General features: G+C 36.8%; 1 protein-coding gene across 4 annotated transcripts; it reads left to right on the top strand.

Annotated features, from left to right (window-relative positions):
* The first annotated feature begins 2982 nt into the window (after positions 1 to 2982).
* Positions 2983 to 14264, top strand: LOC127424254 (solute carrier family 52, riboflavin transporter, member 3-A-like). 4 transcript variants are annotated; one of them, XM_051669269.1, is made up of 5 exons: positions 2983 to 3124; positions 7255 to 7330; positions 10484 to 11628; positions 12051 to 12174; positions 13651 to 14264. In XM_051669269.1, the coding sequence occupies exons 3-5, from the start codon at positions 10634 to 10636 to the stop codon at positions 13864 to 13866; spliced, it is 1335 nt and encodes a 444-aa protein (XP_051525229.1). In that variant the 5' UTR covers positions 2983 to 3124; positions 7255 to 7330; positions 10484 to 10633; the 3' UTR covers positions 13867 to 14264. The 4 variants fall into 4 exon arrangements, with proteins under 4 accessions (XP_051525229.1, XP_051525226.1, XP_051525230.1 ...); XM_051669270.1 differs by lacking the exon at positions 2983 to 3124 and adding an exon at positions 5881 to 6191; XM_051669266.1 differs by lacking the exon at positions 7255 to 7330.
* Positions 14265 to 20608: the final 6344 nt, after the last annotated feature.

The raw sequence follows: 20608 nt of genomic DNA, 5'->3' as shown, positions 1-20608 counted from the left end.
TTATTTTTAGAAACAAAACAATACTTGTATACCTTTTTAACTACAAATGTTAATTTCCGTACATCTCTGTGACGCACGCTTATGAGAGGGATGACGTAAGCTTGTTGGTAAGGTCACGCGTCACGTGGAGGAGGAGGCAGTAAGCCTTGTTTTGATATGAGCAAAGAAGGCTGTGAAAAAAAAATCTGCATTATTTATCCTTCTGATCTTTCATTAAAAAAAAAATCACAAAAATGTGGCCTTTAATTGAAATAAAACAATTGAAAGAGGGGAAATATCTCATTATTAAATAAATATTTTTCTCCAAAACACATTGGCCTCAATTACTGGTGCACATGGGTGACTAGAAACATGAAATTGTTCAGCCATGACTTCCTGTTTCACAGGGGTATAAATATGAGGTAACACACAGGCCAAATTCCCTTAATCATCAATCACAGTGTGTTAGACTAAAGAATATAGTTCTGCTGTGCAGCAAAAGGTTGTTGAGCTTCACAAAATGGGAAGTGGCTATAAGAAAATATCCAAAGCATTGAAAATGCCCATTTCCACCATCAGGGCAATAATTAACAAGTTTCAATCAACTGGAGATCTTAAGAATCGGCCTGGAAAAGTGACATGTGTCTATACTGTCTCCACGCACAGTGAGGAGGATGGTTCAAGTGGCCAAAGAATCTGCAAGGATCACAGCTGGAGAATTGCAGAAATTATTTGGGTCTTAGGGTCAGAAAGCCTAAAAAAAAAAAAATAAATATCAGACCTCACCTATATCACCACAAGTTGTTTGGGAGGGTTTCAAGAAAAAAGCCTCTGCTCTTACCCAGCAACAAACTCAAGCTTCTTCAGTTTGCCAGACACTACTGGAACTTCAAATGTGACCGGGTTCTATGGTCAGATGAAAAAAAAAGAAGAAGAGCTTTTTGGCAGCAAACACCAGAGATGGGTTTGGCGCACAGAGGTGAAGTACCCAATGCCTATGGTTAAATGTGGTGCTGGATCTTTAATTCTGTGGGGCTGTTTTTTTTGCCAGAGGTCCTGGATATCTTGTTCGGATACAAGGCATCACGGACTCTATCAAATACCAACAGATAAAAAAATCAAAACCTGGCTGCCTCTGCCAGAAAGCTTACAATGGGCCCTGGTTGGATCTTCCAGCAGGACAATGATCCAAATCAAACATCAAAATCAACACCAAAATGGTTCACTGACCACAAAATCAAGGTTCTGCCATGGCCATCCCAGCCCCCTGACCTGAACCCCATAGAAAATTTGTGGGGTGAACTGAAGAGGAAAGTCCACCAACATGGACCTCTGAATTTGAAGGATCTGGAGAGATTCTGTATGGAGGAATGGTCTCAGATCCCTTGCCAGGTGTTCTCCAACCTCATTACAAGAGAAGATCTCAGAGCTTTTATCTTGGCAAAGGGAGGTTACAAAAAATTATGGCCAATGCGTTTTGAAGAAAAATATTTATTTAATAATGAGATATTTACCCCGTTTCAGTTGTTTTACTTCAGTTAAAGTTTAGATTTTTGTGAATGTTTTAAATGAAAGATCAAAAGGATAAACAATGCAGATTTTTTTCACAGCCTTCTTTGCTCATTTACCAAGGGTGCCAATATTTTTGGCCACTACTGTAACTGAATTTCAATGTAACTTAATGTTTTATGTTTTTTGGTTTTGAAATTATTTTGTTGGGTACCCACTACATGGGAAGGGAGCAGTGCTCTATGATTTAAATTATGTTTAGCTCATATTTGCTCATATATATTTATAAATACATGATTCAATAAATCAATGCATTTTTAAATTATAGAGCAGTCTTCAGGGTTCAACTATCGCAATAACTGAATGACCTAGAAAAACATTCGTTTTGCCATAACCTGAAAACCAAAATGCTCTTTTTCCACTGTGCATATGAGCTGCATTTCATATGACCTACATTCTGATGTAAATCATTAGAAAGGCAATCACAGTTCAGTGTAGAATGTGATTTCATGTAACTAAGAGAGGTGCTTTAGGGCACTTGGTGTCTTAACATCCCTGAACCTCAGCAGCAGCTGATTGTTTTTACCTCCTCTCTATTGGTGTCTGTCATTTAAACAAGATCTTATTCTTTCTCCTGACAATAAAATTGGTGTCATTTCTTAGAATTATTATTGTGGTTGAACATCAAAGTTGCCTACAGAACAAAATCTGTGAAAAGTTGGTTAATCAAAAATTTTGTGTATAAGTTTGAACAATGAACTAAGATCTATACAGCCCAAATTGTTTATTTCATTGAGAACAGAGATGTTAATACTTGAAATAAATCTTCTTTATTTAGGTAAAAGTTCAAAGCCCAGATCTTAACTACTGTAATATACTAGCTGTTAATCAGTAATGAGGGTTGCACTTTTAGGACACACCAAAGAATGGCTCCATGCATGTGAATGAGCTTTTAAGATCGTCACAAGCGGTTGCGATGCTTTGTGATTCATTAACTTGGATTTGGCTTGCTATTCAGAGTGAGTATAAAGATAAACAGCACCTTAGGGAAGTTTGATGTTTTATAAAGATTCATAACTGTGTTCAAAGTGTTCTAATATATTGTTTTATCATTTAAAACCTAAAAAACTATTTTTTATTAAATGTTTTGCTTGAAAAGTGTTCTTTCATTAAAATAAATGACACTTTTGATATAGTTTGCAAAGACTTTCATTCATTTTTAAATGTGGCTCAACTTTCCAAATACTTTTTTCGGGCTGCTGTCTTAGTCTTGATGTAGGCACTCTTATTATATATTAAAGACATTGGTTTAATAGAGCAGGTGTTTTGAAAATATAATAATGGATCAGCTAAAATGACATTTTGTGTAACTTGGTCATGTGACAGGAAAGTAACACACTTGATTAGAGAGGTTGAGCTTCAGGAGGGAAACAGACCACCCACCTACACACTATGCTGAGGTTAAAACTATAAATCATTGTGGAAATTAAGCTAAGAGTCAGAAGCTAACCAGTAACAACTGGATACTGGACCACTGAAATATTGTCTTTTCTATTAATTACCTGTTCTACAGCAAACTAATGTTGATGCCAAGAGGAAAAGGGTGTTCTATCTGGCTCATTGCCTCAGCAGGACTGTGAGTAACATACTGTATTTGTTTAATACTCCACCAGTGAGGTAACATGTAAAATTTCTATTTAAAAGCACATAAAATTATTTTGTTCTGAGATGAACAGAAATTGGATATAGAGCTAACATGTGAAAATTACTGATTGAAAAACATGTGCCGGCATTGTTATCATGCTGGAACAATTGTCAGTGTGTATAAATCTTAATTGCTGCATATCTTGTCCTCTTTGACCAAAGTGTTCCATAGTCATGCATGAGAAAGACAAATTCAGTTTCTTCACTTGCTTTAGCTTTTATACTTTGGCTGAAGCCTATAAAGTGTGACCACCTGTGTCATCAGCTTTTTTATTACAGCCTGTTTAATACAACAAACACATGAACCGTTGCCTATAATTCATGTTTGTTGTTGAAAACCCTGCTTATAATCTTCATATTACTATGGTGCACTTGTACTTTGTATTGCACAAGGTGCTATATAAATAACTTTTAAATCTAACATGATTTTTATTCTTCTAATGATATTAAGCTAATTTAGTGATTTTTATAAGCTTAAAAATGATAAAAGTGCAATTTTATCACCTTGAAAATGATTTGTAATTGATGCATATTTTTAAGGCTTTATCAATTTATATTTTAAATATTATTCCCACTCAAAACATTTATATATGAATTTAGATATATTTTAGATCAATAACTTATACAATAACCCAACAAGATATAAAACCCAAACACACACTCCCCTACGGTTAAGTGCTGTATTTATTCTATCAAACAGTAAGCAGTGTACATTACACTAAAAAAACTGTTTGAGAAAAGAAAAAAGGAAAAGAAATACATACTTTAATTAAAATACACAAATAAAAGCATCATTTAATGACAAACAAAATTAAGGTGAAGTTTACAAAGGTCAACTTACTGTCAAATTTGTGCTGTAGTCAAAGACATATTATGACAAGCCTGCTCTAAAAGGAACAGTTTGCCCAAAAAATCTCACCTTCATGCAATTCCAAATATCTGACTCTTTTCTGCAGAATTCAAAAATGATTTTAAGAAAATCTTAGCTCTGTAGGTCCTTACAATGCAAGTGATAGGTGACCAACACTTTGAAGATTCTAAAAGCACAAAGATAACCTAAAATTAACCCATATGACTCTAGTAGTTCAGTTAATGTTTTAAGTAATCCAATCAGTTTGGGGTGAGAAAATACCAAAAATTTTTTTGTGTAATTTTAAAATGCTTTAATTGATTAAACCACTAGAGTCTTATGGATTACTTTTATGATGTTTTTATGTTTTTTTGAGCCTTGCATGATTTACTTGCATTGTATGGACCTACAGAGGTGAGATCTGTGATTTGTGTTCTGCAGAAGAAAGAAAGTCATACACATTTGGGAAGGCACATGTGTGAGTAAATTATGAGAGAATTTTCATTTTTTGGGGAACTATTCCTTTAGGCTATAAAACATATCCTAAAATAATTTTTCAAAAAGAACACATTCATGATATAAAGCTGCTAGACATTAAAGACAAGGTAACATCTCAAACCTTTAAATGTTTTCCAAAAACAAAAATGCCATACATGACGCTTGGCTAACTGGACTGGACTATACCCACACTTGCTGATAAACTTATAACATTCTCCAAGAACATGTCTCTAAACAGATTTGTTTTTGTGGGGGAAAAAAATCTATTCTGGAATAAAACTTGGTAATAAACAAACAACTTTTCTTGCAAAACCAATGACAGTTATGCTTGCTCTAAGCTTGTATTTTGTTGAACTTTAAGAACATATCCCTCTATTCAGTGCATTCTGGACCAAAACCTGGTCCAGGAAAACAAAGAAAAGGCTTTGCTTGCAAAACTCTTAAAAAGAAGTTTGTTTTTAAGTGCTTGCACATTGGTGGATAACTTGCACACATCCATTTCTAATAATATCTTCTGAAAGGCCTCAAATGTATACCTCAGTTGTTTGGGATAGCTGAGGTTTAGGGCATATGTGAATCCCAGAAGAACTGCACAGGCTTTAGCAATATTTTCCAACCCAGTCATGGCTTGGACACCCTCCAAGATGATGCTGAAGTCCTCCTGCTCACCCCTTGTGCTGACAGTGATTTTCATTACATGCTGCAGGAGATCTTGCTGAACATCTGCATTAAAGCACTATAGAACACAAACACACAAGCATTTGATACTTCTCATGTTGCAAGTATTTCTAGCATGTCAGCATTTTAAAAAGTGATGCATGTATTTTTTTTATGTTAAAATACTCTTGTATCTCATTTTAATATTTGCAGACAACTTTTAGTAAACCACATGTTGCTCTGAAAAGTGTAAACATTGTGAATCTTCGACTACATTTATAAAATCCATTCTGACTGGCTGTTTGCAATGCAACTCTTATGGGGGTGCACAAAATTCAGTTCATCGGATAAGTTTTGCTAAAAGTTACCAGGCTGTAACAATGAACACCTAGTCAAAACTATTACTAGTGTATTATACTTATCACCTCCTTTTGTGTTTCACAGAGAGAAACTCATCCTGGTTTGGAAAGACATGAAACTATGTATTTTCTTTTATAAATAGACAAAAGTACTAATGCATTTTGTTTTACAAAACATCATAAATGTTCACATGCTGTATGACCAGTATGCTAATGGATGCTACCTAAGAAAATTTAGAGCACATGGCTAGCTTTTCATGATTGAGTTAAAAGCCAAGAAACAGGGGGGCCTGGGTAACTCAGCAAGTATTGATGCGGACTACCACCCCTGGAGCCACGAGCTCAAATCCAGAGTGTACTGAGAGACTCCAGCCAGGTCTCCTAAGCAAACAAACTGGCCCGATTGCTAGGGAGGGTAGAGTCACATGGGGTAACCTCCTCGTGGCCGCGATTAGTGGTTCTTGGCTCTCAATGGGGCACGTGGTAAGTTGTGCATGGAACGCGGAGAGCAGCATGAGCCTCCAGTGCTGTGAGTCTCTGTGGAATCATGCACAATGAGCCATGTGATAAGATGCGCGGATTGACGTCTCAGAAGTGGAGGAAACTGAGACTTGTCCTCCGCCACCCGGATTGAGGTGAGTAACGAGGACCTACTAAGTAATGGGAATTGGGCATTCCAAATTGGGAGAAAAAGGGATAAAAAAAAAAGAAAAGCCAAGAAACAGAGTATAATGAGTACTAGTCTACACCATATAATTTGAAGTTTATAGGTATAAATGTAAATAAAATAATAAAAAATAAAACAAGTAGACCTTGTTGCTATTTCTATACAAACCATGATCTCTTAGCCAATAAGAGTAATAATCATGTTACACATTACCCCTTTTCATCTTGGGTCACACAAGTTAACAAATTAGTTGGAAATGTTCATCCAAATATTGTGTCGTAACAGGCCAGCTAGCCATGTTTAATGTTCCATTACACCCAACGTACATTATTAACATGAAAATACCTCAACAAGCACACATATTCATTAGTTGTAGCGCATGTTGCTCGCGTCACTTAGGGTGACCAAATGACCATAACAAAAAGTCGGGATAACCCCCCTTAAATTATTAGTAGTTCAGATTAGTTTTCATGACAGTTTACAGTGTTTACCGTCAGTTCGCACACACAAAGTGATGTAGGTGTGTCTGCTGCATTTACTTTGCCGTCATACGTAATTAGAAAATGTATTTAGCTATTAATTATGCAGAAAATATTAAACTTGGTATTATTTGAAGACATTGAGAACTGGTCATTGAAATGATACACAGTATATTCTCTTTAATTAAAAAGATCGACAATCTGTTCACGTAATGTCATTTTATTTGTACTTCTGGAAAATATCCCTGAAATATGGGGCTGCATAAAATGTCTGAGAAAAACATGCATCAATCCATACACAACAGTTAGCTTCTATAGAAGACCAAAACTGCCTAAATTAAAAATAAATACAAATATTTGCAAATAAATGTAAAAAATTTTTTTTATTATTGTATTTATTTATTTACACATTCATTTCCAAATGTATTTCCTCATTATTTATGCATTTAATTATTTACAAATCTATTTATTAATACATGTATATATTTCCACATTTATACATTTCCAAATTTCTTTCTGTATGCTAATGAGGGGGTGTGTTTTCTCCCTCAGACTTTGCAATTGAGCTGAGTGCTCCAGAGTGAAGCTTGGAGGCCACAGTGACATCTTGTTGTTGACAAAAGAAAATGTGAGTCAACAGACTTGAAATATAGCCACAGATGGGTGTGGATGTAACTTGTAAAATAAATAAATGAGGAAATACATACATAAAATTATAAATACTCATTTATGTCACATTTGAAAATACATTTACACTACTGGTCAAAAGTTTTGAAACACTTGACTGAAATGTTTCTCATGATCTTAAAAATCTTTTGATCTGAAGGCGTATGCTTAAATGTTTGAAATTAGTTTTGTAGACAAAAATATAATTGTGCCACGATATTAATTTATTTCATTATAAAACTAAAATTTAATTTAAAAAAATTTTTTTTTCGAAATTGATGACTTGGACCAAATAATAAAGAAAAGCAGCCAATAAGTGCCCAACATAGATGGGAACTCCTTCAATACTGTTTTAAAAGCATCCCAGGGTGATACCTCTAGAAGTTGGTTGAGAAAATGTCAAGAGTACATGTCTGCAAATTCTAGGCAAAGGGTGACTGCTTTGAAGATGCTCAAATATAACACAGTTTTGATTTATTTTGGATTTTGTTTAGTCACAATATAATTCCCATAGTTCCATTTATGTTATTCCATAGTTTTGATGACTTTACTATTATTCTAAAATGTGAAAACAAATTATAATAAAGAATGTGTAAGTTTTTCAAAACATTTGACCGGTAGTGTATGTGTACACAGTTTCAAATGTTTACATTTATTTGGAAATGTATTTAGTTTTAATTTAGGCGGTTTTGCTCCTCCATAAAGCTTTATCAGAGGTTGTGGAGCGTGTCTTTTCATTTTCTAGTCTTTAACAACCACTTTCGACCAGGGGTTTCCAATCCTGCTCCTGGGGACCCACAGCTCTGTATAGTCCCCCTGACACACCCAGATCAGGTCATGGAGCTTTTACTAACGAGCTGATGATTTAAAAAATGTGCAGAGTTGTGTGTCCCCAAGAAGATGTTTGAAAACCACTGCTTTAAGGTTTACAGACTACATTTACTTTTTTAAAAAAAATGTTATCAGGGCATTTTATAGAGGATTAAACTCTGTAATCTTTTTCGGCGCAGGAATGCACAGTCCATAAAAAACTGGGAAAAATACTGGGCTGACAGTAGCAGAAGTGGGAGGGAGCAATGGGGCGGAAAAATTAGCACCACTGATTATGAGACTGCAGGAATTAATTTTTCTCTCATTAGTTGTTGCAAGTTGCTAAAATGATAAAAAAAAAAAAAAAGCACAGCAAATTAAGTTCAGTAACTCCATCGGAACGCTGCCCGTAAAATTGGGACTGTCCCGGTTTTCTCGGGATATCTGGTCACCCTAGTGTCACTTGAAAAAATGTACAAAAACTGAGATAAAGCAAACAGTGACCATTTGTTTAGTCTGATCATGTTGGTTTTCAAACCGTTTCTGAAGCACATCTTGCATTTTCGTTGTTTTTTGTTTTTTTTCAGGTTACAATGACCATGGCATAACCATCCCCCGTTTATATGCCATCTCCATGCAAATGGGTGACAAAAGGGGGCAGCATTATAAAACAATCATCGCCCTTTTTTCATCAGACCATCGTTCACATTTTCTCCAAAAAACACAGCATATTTAGATGTCTCTCTTATTTTACACACCTGATTCAACTAGCTCATCAGGACTGGCTTTGACATAAACTGGGAATATAAAACAAGGGAGCCATCCAAAATGTGCAATGTTAGTGGTGCTCCAGATCTGGAATGAACACACCTGGTCAACCTTTAATGAGACAATTAAGAAACAAAAAGAAATGACAAATTATTAAGGCTTACCTTTTTAGCGTGTACACGTGTCAACCAGTCTGCCAAAATGTCATCAAATCAGCAGTTGTTCACTTTCAAATGAATCGGTGTCCGTAAATCAAAACAAATAATTGCACTACATTTTACAAAATAATAAGGCTGTTTTCTCCCTATTTAATTAGTTGAATTGGTGTCTGTAAATTAAACCACAAAATTGCAAAAATTTTCCCAAAATAATTAGGTAGTATCCTTTCTTAATATTATTAGTTGAATTGGTGTCCATAAATTAACCACAAAATTGCAAAAAGTTTCCCAAAATAAAGTAGTTGTCTTTTCTCTTAAATTTATAAGTTAATTGTCCCCAATATTTTTTATATAATGCAAAGCCATAATTTCAAATATAAAATATCCGTAATATTTATACATTTAATCAAATTTACTTGACACGTGAATCACTTTTTACAGCAGAATCTGCCCAAAGTTAATTTCAGTATAGATTTAAAATCCTCTGGTAATTAAATAAATATTCCTGGTTCAATACAAGTTAAGTTCAATCGACAGCATTTGTGGCATAATATTGATTACTAAAAAAATTAAAATAAAAGTGCTTTTACAAGCTTCACGTTTCTGCCTTTAAACCCTCTAAAAATTAGCCCCATTCACTTCCATAGTGACTCATTGTACAAGTGTCTTACAAGTGTCTCATTGTAGCCTCTTTTTTTTTTTTTTAAAGAAAAGGACGGACAAGTCCACATCAACATGGTAATCAACAACTGCTGTCGATTAAGCTTAACTTGTATTGAACCTGGAATATTCCATCAACATCTCAGAAGATGACAATTTTGGGTGCATACACTAGGGAAAGCTTCTGACGTATGGGATTGCGAAAGGTCCGTTTGGAAGGCAAGTACCAAATGGAAGAGCCGGTTCAGTTTGAAAACATGCAGCCAGTGGTTGAGGTAGCGATGGCTACTGTATCTCTACAGTAACTATCTTTGTAGCCTGGCAGAGCAACATTATAACAGACAGGGATGAATACAACATATGTATGAGTTTGTCCTCCATATTTTATTTTTGATTTCACAGCGCAGCTAGTCCCGCCTTTCTGAGATTCTCATTAGTCAATGCATCCCTACGTCAGAATGCATTACAGCAAAAGTTGAAATGTTCACAATTTTAGGCTGCATGATGGAGCGTCACTATTGCAAACCCTTGCGCTTTCCCTCTCTGTCCTTCTGACGCACCAACCCTTTTGCAATGAAGTAGCTGACATATTGTAAACTCTAGTGTAGGCATCATTAGAGTTTTAATCTAAAAGGATTTCACACTTGCCTGTCATTCAAATTTCAATTGCCAATACTTAGTTACTACTACTACAATACTACTCTCTGTTTCTTTCAAAGGTGACTGGCTGTTGTCTCCACCAAGGGAAGAAGACATCAAACCCAAGTCAAACTGGAGTGACGTCACACCAAAACTGATACTAAAGTGACAAAGAAAATATCTGGACATCTCTCAAACCGACACATTTGCTGTCTAACAAAGTCTTCAGTATGCCTCTGTACACTCATGCCTTGGCATGTGCTTTTGGTCTGGGCTCCTGGGTGTCCATTAATGGCTTGTGGGTGGAGCTTCCAATGATTGTCAATATTCTGCTGGAGGGCTGGGACTTACCCTCTTACCTCACAGTCATCATTCAGCTTGCCAACCTCGGCCCTCTGCTGGTCACCCTGGCACACAAATTCTGTCCAGGGCGTCTACGTGAAAATCTGGTTATCTACACAGTCCTGTTAATCGGTGTTGTAGCCTGTGTTCTACTGGCTTTGTTTTGGAAGAACACCACAGTGCTCCTCGGTCAACGACGTAGCACAGCATTCTTTATCCTGACATTTTTTCTCGCATCAGTCGATTGCACCTCCTCTGTGACCTTCCTGCCATTTATGATGCAACTTCCAGCCAAATACATCACCACATACTTCATCGGAGAAGGGCTGAGTGGCCTGGTTCCAGGCCTAGTGGCACTGGCGCAAGGGGTCGGGATGTCAAAATGTGTCAACGTGTCACATACATCAGATAACCTTACAGATCCTGGAGACACAACCTATGTAGTGGAGACACAGTATCTCCCTCCCAATTTCTCCACAGAGATCTTTTTCTTCTTCCTGGCTGTAATGACTGCAATAAGTCTGGGTGCCTTCTTCATACTAAATCGTGTGCCTCGCACCTTTGAACTCTCCACTGAGAATCTTGTTCCAGGCTTAGATGCTGTGGCAACAGTCTGCAGGGGCTTGGAAGACCCAACAGGTCCAGAGAAAGATGAAAAGAAGCAGACCAAAGTGCCAATCCTTGCACCACTGCACACTGGCTACCAGCTCACGTTCATCTATTTCATGGTGGTGTGGGTGAATGGTGCAACAAATGGACTGCTGCCATCTGTGCAGACATTCTCCTGTATGCCCTATGGAAATATGGCCTATCACCTGTCAGCTGCTTTGTCGTCAGTGGCCAATCCAGTAGCATGCATCATTGCCATGTTTTTCCCTAAACGGTAACCTCTCCTCTTTTCCTTGATTCCAGTTTAACCATCTTTCATTTATTTATCATCTTTCACTGGTTTTGTAAGCATTGTTTATATAAGCTGCATTTGTATGATGAATGTACCAACATTTAAATCGTTATTCACTCTCAAATAATAAACTCAAACACTAAAAATCAACCAAAAAATTGTAAATCAAATATGGCGACACGTCAATAACATCAAACCTCATTGGTTATTGCTTCATGTCATCATTGACAAGTCAGCACTATTTTTTGTTGCAATCAACAGTAGTCCACAGATGCAGTCAATAGAGCTAAAGTTGTACTTAACACAGAATATTTATTTTCTCACATGATGATGTTTGGAAGGTTCTGGCATGTGCTTCATAATAGCAGATTGACTAACAGGGAGTTTATGTGATTTTCTTCCAGCTCATTAGTATTTCTGGGTTTCATGTGTCTGCTGGGCTCTGGTTTTGGAGGCTACAATATGGCCATGGCTGCCATGAGTCCTTGCCCGTTACTCCAAGATACACCTGTAGGGGATGCTATTATAGTAAGTTACTGTACATAGTATTGTGTTCAGCCATTTTCTAGATAAAGATTTTTTAAACATTTGCCTGTTGTTGTTGCCATCCAGAATGAAATGTTAAAAGCTAAATTTAATGGTATCATAACCTGTAAATAAAATGTACATTCTGAATAAGAATGAAACTTCATGAACATTAGAAATAAGTGTTTAATTTAATATTGGGGTAAACCTAAAATCCAAACCCTTGTGCAGAATAACTCCCTAGTTTCAAAGATGAGAGATACCAGTGCTTTCTCAACACCTGTATATGCCAACCGTATAATACCGTATAATAATGTATAATATGGAATCATCATGTATACAAAATTGCGTATTAAATCCATACGAGATGCTGTTTGTCCTGTATTTCAGCTCCTTACACCCAAACTGCTAAGAATGTTTAACAAACCGAGAGCATTGGACCTGAAATACAAACCTTTCGCTTGAGTTGTGTGAGATATCAGCTGTTCAGACCGCACACTTGACAGAAGCGGCCAGGGGAAAGTTTAAAGACAATCGGAGCATGTTTTCTGTTGTGTTTTCTGTCAGAAGCAGAAGCATTTTGTGAAACATATAGCATTTGAGTGCATGCTAATTGTTTCTCACCACTTTGATGATAAAACACCAGTAAACGCACCTATTCATGACATTACATTACATAAGTCAGTGCTCGTTCTGGAAAAGAGACTCTATAATAATACATGGTTGCTTAAGACAGTACTAAGACTTGAACCAGAGCCATAGCTAATGGAGTGAAAGGTGGTAATGATTCTAGGGACCCACATGTCCAACTGTATTTTTATATATGAAAGGGGCCCAGACCAGTATACAGTCGGGGGCCCAGAATTCCATACTTCAGCTCTGCTTGAACTAAGATAGTTACCCTGGAAAGCCAAATAATTTTAAGTGGTATATGGACCTACTATTTTTTAACACATTAGTCATATATTTACAAACTGATGACCCTAATTTTAAATGTAAGGCTGGTTTGTTGAGCTTTATTAAACAGAAAAGACTTAAGCTTTATTTAAGTGAAGAAAATGCTTGACAAAAAAAAAAATATATTTTCTTTCTACATTGATTGCAGCTTCGTTCTTTTGTCAAAAAGTAGTGTTTAATTAAAAGTGAAAACTGATAGAAATGTTGTTCTTCCTAGTCGTATGAAAGCGGTTAACACTGTATGTGTGTTAGGGGCCGTTCACACTGAATGCGTTTTATGTCCTCGCTGAACAAGTGTTAGGTGAACCTCTTTAACTGTTACGCAGGGGAAAAAAGTCCTCTATTTCGAGTTGGAATGTCACGTATTTGGCTGGTAGAAAGTTTGCAACCCTAAACATGACACGTCTAAACTTATATCATATACTTGCAAATATTTTACTTCAACAATGAATGAGGACCTAATTTGTCAGAGAGAGCAATCCTCAAATCATTTTGTATTTATTACCTTATTTTCTGTTGCAGGTTTTGTCGTGGGTGTTCTTCACTGGACTGCTGTCCTATGTAAAGGTGATGGTGGGTGTGATTCTGAGGGACCGGAGTCACAGTGCACTCGTGTGGTGTGGAGCAGCAGCGCAAGCAGGCTCCTTGTTGGGCTCCGTCATTATGTTTCCTCTGATCAACATCTATCACCTCTTCCAGTCAGGGGATATCTGCAATACAGTATGCCCATTATCATGAGAGTTTCTACAGCATTCATGTGTGGTGTGAAGGACTCATAGGGGAATAATCTACTCACACTTTTGCTGAGCGCAAAGAGCTAATAACTCACTGTAGACAAGATGAAACTATTTTTCAAAAGTGCATCAAAGTGTGCCAGGCCATCCTGAGAATAATGACAATATATGCGGCACTGATGTATGAAACGTGCCTGTATTGTGTTTCGATGCTCTTCCCTGTCATTTTATGCTACCATGAATTCACCATTTTTATATTTTTGTATTATTGTGGATTATTATTTATGGTGTTTTGACATCTAAATAGCTAGAAACATTTCACTGGCACAAATATTTTTGGATCATTCTGGACCATATTTTCATCAAATCAGCAATAAAATCTGACAACAATGGTATCATAAATTGTGCTTCATTAATGCTAAAAAACTATTTTTCAGGCTGGTCCAGCTAATGCGCATGCACGTTCTCAAGTTATCTGACAGGTGATGTCTCTTTAAAAAAGGTGATCGGCTCTTTACCTGGAAGGCCTGACATTTTATTTTTCTACACCCGCCATATTGGGTGTTCCAATTTCTCCTTTTTATTTTAATACAAGTGGTCTGTCTCGGGGCTAAATAGTCTCTGGCAGTACTGTACACATGAAAGTTACAGGGCTTTTATGGTGGTCATGAAAGAGTTGAAATATTGGATATAACTGTGTACACACAAGGTTAGAAAGCAATTTTTATCACACTAGTCTTTTTTAAACACGTATAACTATACTACTATATACTATATACTACTATATATACTACTATATGCATTGCCCAATAGAGTGCCATTGTAATTGGAGTAGCTATTGTATGCACAAATGCTTTGCTTGTTTTTACTGGGGGGCAAGAAATTAATTTATGTGGTAATTGGAAATTATGTCGCAGATGCTGTTGATTCGATCTTGTATTGAACCCGAAATGTTCTAAAAATAAATAAATAAATAAATAAATAATAATAATAATAATAATAATAAAAAAAAAAACTGACACTGTCGTGAAATTTTATCACCACTAGATGACGCTCATTTGCTGTATATGTTTTGCTGACGGGACTGCAAAATGACACATAGCCTGAGGTTTTAAAGTAAGCTGCTAATTTTATGTCAGCCAGTGTAAGAGTGTATTGCTGACAGAGCCAAAAATATTATATGCAAAGAAATAAAGCCTAATGGTCATTACATTGTTAATAATGAGTGACATCAGCAAATTAAGTTTTATTTGTCATTTATTAGCCTACTTGCCATTTAGTGGAAGATTTGATAGCTTTTCATCCAAAGCAATTTACAGTTCAGCGGTTGCAGAGACTGCCTTGTAAACTCTCTTGTAGCAACCTGGGATTTAGTGTTCTGCTCAAGGGCACAAACTGTGATTAGGATCTCAGTAAATGCCCAAAGTAGCACAACTGCAAGCAGAGCTGTAGCTAGTGGGGTGAAAAGTGGTAATAATTATTGGGGCCCACAGGACCAGAAGGGCCCCACAACAAATTCTAAACAGTATGTTTTAATAGGAAAGGGGCCCAGAGCAATATACAGTCAGGGGGCCCAGAATATCTTGCTACGGCCCTGGCTGCAAGTGTCTTAATGCTTTTATAAAACACTTTCTACATAATAAGAATATTATGTATTATGTGAGAAATTAACTTTTACATTAAGGGGCAATATTTGCCCCCTGGATTTGATTTACAGAGGCATTTTTTACCTTTAAGAATATATATATTTTTGTAACCATTTAAAACATAAGTAGTGTCTCATTCATTTATATCAAATACTACTACTGTCAAATACAAATTTAATCAATTCATTAATTCAAATTCTTAAGACTTACAATGCTCACCTCTTACTTTATAATGAAATCGACATTAAAGGAATGTTTTGGGTTCAATACAAGTTAAGCTCAATCAACAGCATTTATGGCATAATGTTGATGATTACCACAAAAATGTATTCCGAGTCATCCCTCTTTTTCTTTAAAAAAAGCAAAAATCGAGGTTACAGTGAGGCACTTACAATGGAAATTACTGTGGCTAATTTTGGAGGGTTTAAAGGCAGAAATGTGAAGTTTGTAATTTTTTAAAAGCACTTACATTCACTCTTCTGTTAAAACTCATGTATTAACTGAGCTTTTAAGTTGTTTACATTTTTACAGTCATTTTAGGGTTTGTTGACATTACTTCGTCATGGCAACGAAGTTGTAAAATTGGCTATAACTTTACACAGAAATGGTTATTAAGTGATTTTATCACATTAAATCATGTTTACATGCATATCCGTTATGTCTTGCAGCTATACTTTTGGAAAAGTCAGTATTTTAACGTTCAGAAATTGGCCCCCATTCACTTCCATTGTAAGTGCCTCACTGTAAACCAGATTATTTATTTATTTATTTATTTATTTTATATTATCCCCTTTTTCTCCACAATTTGGAATGCCCAATTCCCACTATTTAGGAGGTCCTTGTGGTGGCGCGGTTACTCACCTCAATCTGGGTGACTGTGTTCTGAGACAGTCAATCCACACATCTTATCACGTGGCTTGTTGTGCATGACACTGCAGAGACTCTGCATTTGGAGGCTCCTGCTACTCTCCGCGATCCACGCACAACTTACCACGCGCTCCATTGAGAGCGAGAACCACTAATCATGATCACGAGGAGGTTACCCCATGTGATTTCTACCCTCCCTAGCAACCAGGCCAATTTGGTTGCTTAGGAGACCTGGCTGGAGTCACTCAGCACACTCTGGATTCGAACTCGTGACTCCAGGGGTGGTAGTCCGCATCAATACTCGCTGAGCTACCCAGGCCCCCAGATTTTTGCTTTTTTCGAAGAAAAGGAGGGGCAAGTCAAAATTAATTTTTGTGGTAATCAATATTATGCCACAAATGCTGTCGCTAGAATTTAACTTGTATTGAACCCGGAACATTCCTTTAATTCATATTTTATGCCATAATACATATAACTACATCTACAATAAGAATACATCAGATTTTACATTACAAGGAAAAATGTTTTGCCCCAGAATTTTCTATTTCGGGAGCATTTTTGGTGTCAATTTTGCCCCAAGCCCCCCTTTATTTCTGACCCTGTTAAGGACACAGTTTTTCATTAAAACTTTATTTTATGAAGCAAATTTAACAAGTGCCATCATTCCTGTATCAAATATAATCCCTAACATCCCATCCATAATGGGTGCTGTAAAGTGATATGGTGAACAAGTGTTTCATGTCATAGCCGTTACTATATTGTGAGCTGTTACTTTACTGTTACTATCAGGGCCATAGCAAGGTCATCTGGGCCCTCTGACTGTATATTGATCTGGGCCCCTTTCCTATTACAAAATACAGTTTAGAATTTGTTGTGGGGCCCCTTGGATCTTTGGGCCCCTAGAATCGTTACCATCTTTCACCACACTAGCTACGGCCCTGGTTACTATATTGAGTCCCTACAGGTGAACAGACTATCAGAAATAAATTTACAGATGACTAAGGAGAGACAAAAAATGAGCAGTATTATTTCACTCAGCCCTTTCTCCCATGGGATTCAAGAGAAAGACAAAGAAGGGAGACACAGAGAGTAAAGGAGAGTGGTGTCAGCTGCTGACCCTGATTCTTGGGCACTCAGGAATGCTTGACTGATCCTAACAGGGTGTAAAATCCTAAATTACCCCCATCCACCCACCCCACGCAAAGCCTGTAGGTCAGAGGTCAGGAGATCATGCAGATGCCCTCTTCTCACTGTAGTCAGCATCTCAGGGGAAACAAAGCATTTCCTGAAATCTTCACAATGAGACATCTGAGGATCATACAGGTCTGTCTGTGTGGCCTTTCAAATATTGACAATACAAAGTAATTAAATGTAGAGTACTATAAATTGGTCATTAGTTTGATTCATATTTGTGTTAGATAATCTTTTTATATATTTTTTTAGAGCTCAAGCATTTTGCTGTCTTTGCTGATCAGTTGTTGCAGATAATAGCTATTTTGATCAATTAATGCAGAAAGAGCCTTGCTACACTGAGAAAATGTTAATAAAAAATGTGCCTCATGTGGTAACATCAATATTAGCTATAAAAATATTATTTAACATACGTAGCTAAATCATCCTAAAAATCCATTATCGGTCTACCTCTGGACATTTTAACTAAGACTGTGTCCCCAGATTTTCACTTGTTTTTCATTTATATTCTTAAAACCCTTTGAACAACAGGCTGCTGTTTCCAAATTTTATTTTCAGATGCCCTTGTGTGTATCAAGGGAACCTCTACAATACAACTGTCATCTGTTTCACTCCCCATTAGCTGTTCAAACACCCTTGTATGTGTCACTTTACAGTCTGAAGACACTCATGAACCACTGTCCTCTGTTGGTTTATCCATTTAAGGGCCCAATTGTTCTTCTGTGAAAAATGGGGTAGAAATAGCAGAGTGCCTGGATAATTAGCTCAATTTCTTGGATCTCTCTTTTTTTTGTCTGTCTCTGTCCCTTTGTGCTACCATGGTATTGACATGCAAAGTGTTTGGTGAGGAGAGTGTATGATTTTCTGGCTGAGTGTCAGATGGTCTTTCACTCTCCCAGCTGGTCCAAGAGCACGTAGCCACCTGGTTTCCTTCTTTTTGGTCACGTGAGAGCTGCAGAGTGTTGAGGGCTCTTTAAAATCACTGCTGCGAGTTCCATCTGCTCTACTCCAAACTTCAACAACATCAACATGCCCTTAAGTCTCCTAAGCCATCAGCAGAGACTCCACTGAAACAGGCTTTGTGAATTGAAAAGTGACACACTGATGTCCTCCAACCAACTGAAAAATGAAAGGATGATGATAAGTTAGGGACAATGTACAGTCAGTTGGTCAATATTGCAAAATAAGTCCTGTCAGGGTGATTTTTATAATTTATATTTATATCATTCTCACTTCCTGTCAGAGGTGAAGTAATGATGTAAAACAAAAGTTCCCATTCCAGTGTTCTGAGGTAATATGTTACAAAATTCATCATTGTGAAACACTGGAGTCAGAACATGATGAGTTTTCGGTGCATCTGGATCGTCCTCTGGAGCTGCATCAGCTGTCTTCTATGTTCAACTGTTTAAGCATTATGGTAACACGATCATTGATGACGTTTTAATAAACTGCTCTCTGTCATTCACACACTGTCTGACAGATGTAAATGTTTCCTCCCCTTTATTGTACCAGAGAGGTTCAGCAAGGGTCAACGGAGTCCCCCTGGGATCCTTTAGTTGCTGACGGTGTGTGTTGGGACATATGGAGCCATTTAGGATGTGAAACACTGTGAGGAAGTGAGAGCTTGTTAGTCTGTTATACTGAGTTTATTATTTCCCACTGAAAGTGTTTGAGTTTCTTGTGGACAGTGCATGTTGGACGTCAGTAAATGTTGTCTGACTGACACATATAATTCTATTTGTCTATCTGTCCATCTGCAGCTACAAATAGCGAAACTATTGGCTTAACTACATTTCTGAGTAGCGAGCTGGTAGCTTTGCTAGTTTTTAAATCAAGTAGCTTTTCAGTAGCGAAGCTATATTTTTGATTAGGTATTGGCATAGCTTTGACAAAAGCTACACCGCTACACCATGCGTGCACCTGGTGTTTACTATCGCCAGTTTTAAATTAGAACTAAAGATGTAGGACTCAAATGAATCGCTCATCTGAGTTGGTTCTTTACAATTAATTGGTCAAACATTATAGCAAATCAGTCTGAATCAGTACACTATTCAATCTGAATGGCTCACGTGCGTGCTGCTGAATCATTTGGTGCACGCTCTCACTTGGCAACATGCTCACGGAATATTTTAAAATATGGAAAATAAAGATAACACTAGTTGCAGTTGATCTACAATCAAAGCATACCAAACCTGCAAATGTGTCCTGTCGTTTTCCAGTGATGAAGAAGGTCTTTGTTATGTTCAACACGTAAACAGCTTGTGCGCTACTTCTGCAGGTAAAGATATTTTACCACCAAAAGAGTATCAAAACATTCAGTAGCCTACACGAAAACACATAAAAAAGTGTTTTTTGGACATGTAGCATTACCTGGGGGCACCATGTTAAGGCAATGGTATATGAATATGTTAATCATATATCACATTACAATGGTAGTACCATGGTATTCTTTGAAGTACTTTGAAGCACCATGAAAATACAGAATTGTACATAAATATGGTAATTGTATCTCAAAGTACCATGGTATTACCATTTGATACCATCAGATATCACATTGTTATTGCCCAGATGTGCTCACACACACAAGAAATTTGGCCTCTGATCATAAGCTTCTAGTGCAGACATACAATAGCTAGACACAAAATTACAGGATAAGATGAACAGTTTGTGTACCACTTTTTATACAGGAAAGAAACTTATGTTCAAATGGGTATGGGTTTGTTGAGGTAGTAGTATAAATATGAAAAATAAAATGTAAAAATAGTGATTTTTCATTTTAAACACATGGGTTTGTATAGGTAGCATGTATAAATATGAATTTACATGTTTTTTTTACATGCACATACATTTCATATCGCACTATACTGTATACTTGTATAATGTATTGCATTATACTGTACTATACTGTACCATGGCTTAGATAAGCATCATGTGAAGTCTTTTAGATGCTTTGTCTGTGGCAGTATGCTCTGTGCATCTGGTTGAAAAAAAAAAAAGTAGCTTAAACGTACACTCTTAAAAATTGCTGTTAATTTACTTCAA

The sequence above is a fragment of the Myxocyprinus asiaticus genome, chromosome 33 (assembly GCF_019703515.2).
Source record: "Myxocyprinus asiaticus isolate MX2 ecotype Aquarium Trade chromosome 33, UBuf_Myxa_2, whole genome shotgun sequence".
NCBI classification, from domain to species: domain Eukaryota; kingdom Metazoa; phylum Chordata; class Actinopteri; order Cypriniformes; family Catostomidae; genus Myxocyprinus; species Myxocyprinus asiaticus.
This window is presented reverse-complemented; position numbering and strand designations above follow the sequence as displayed.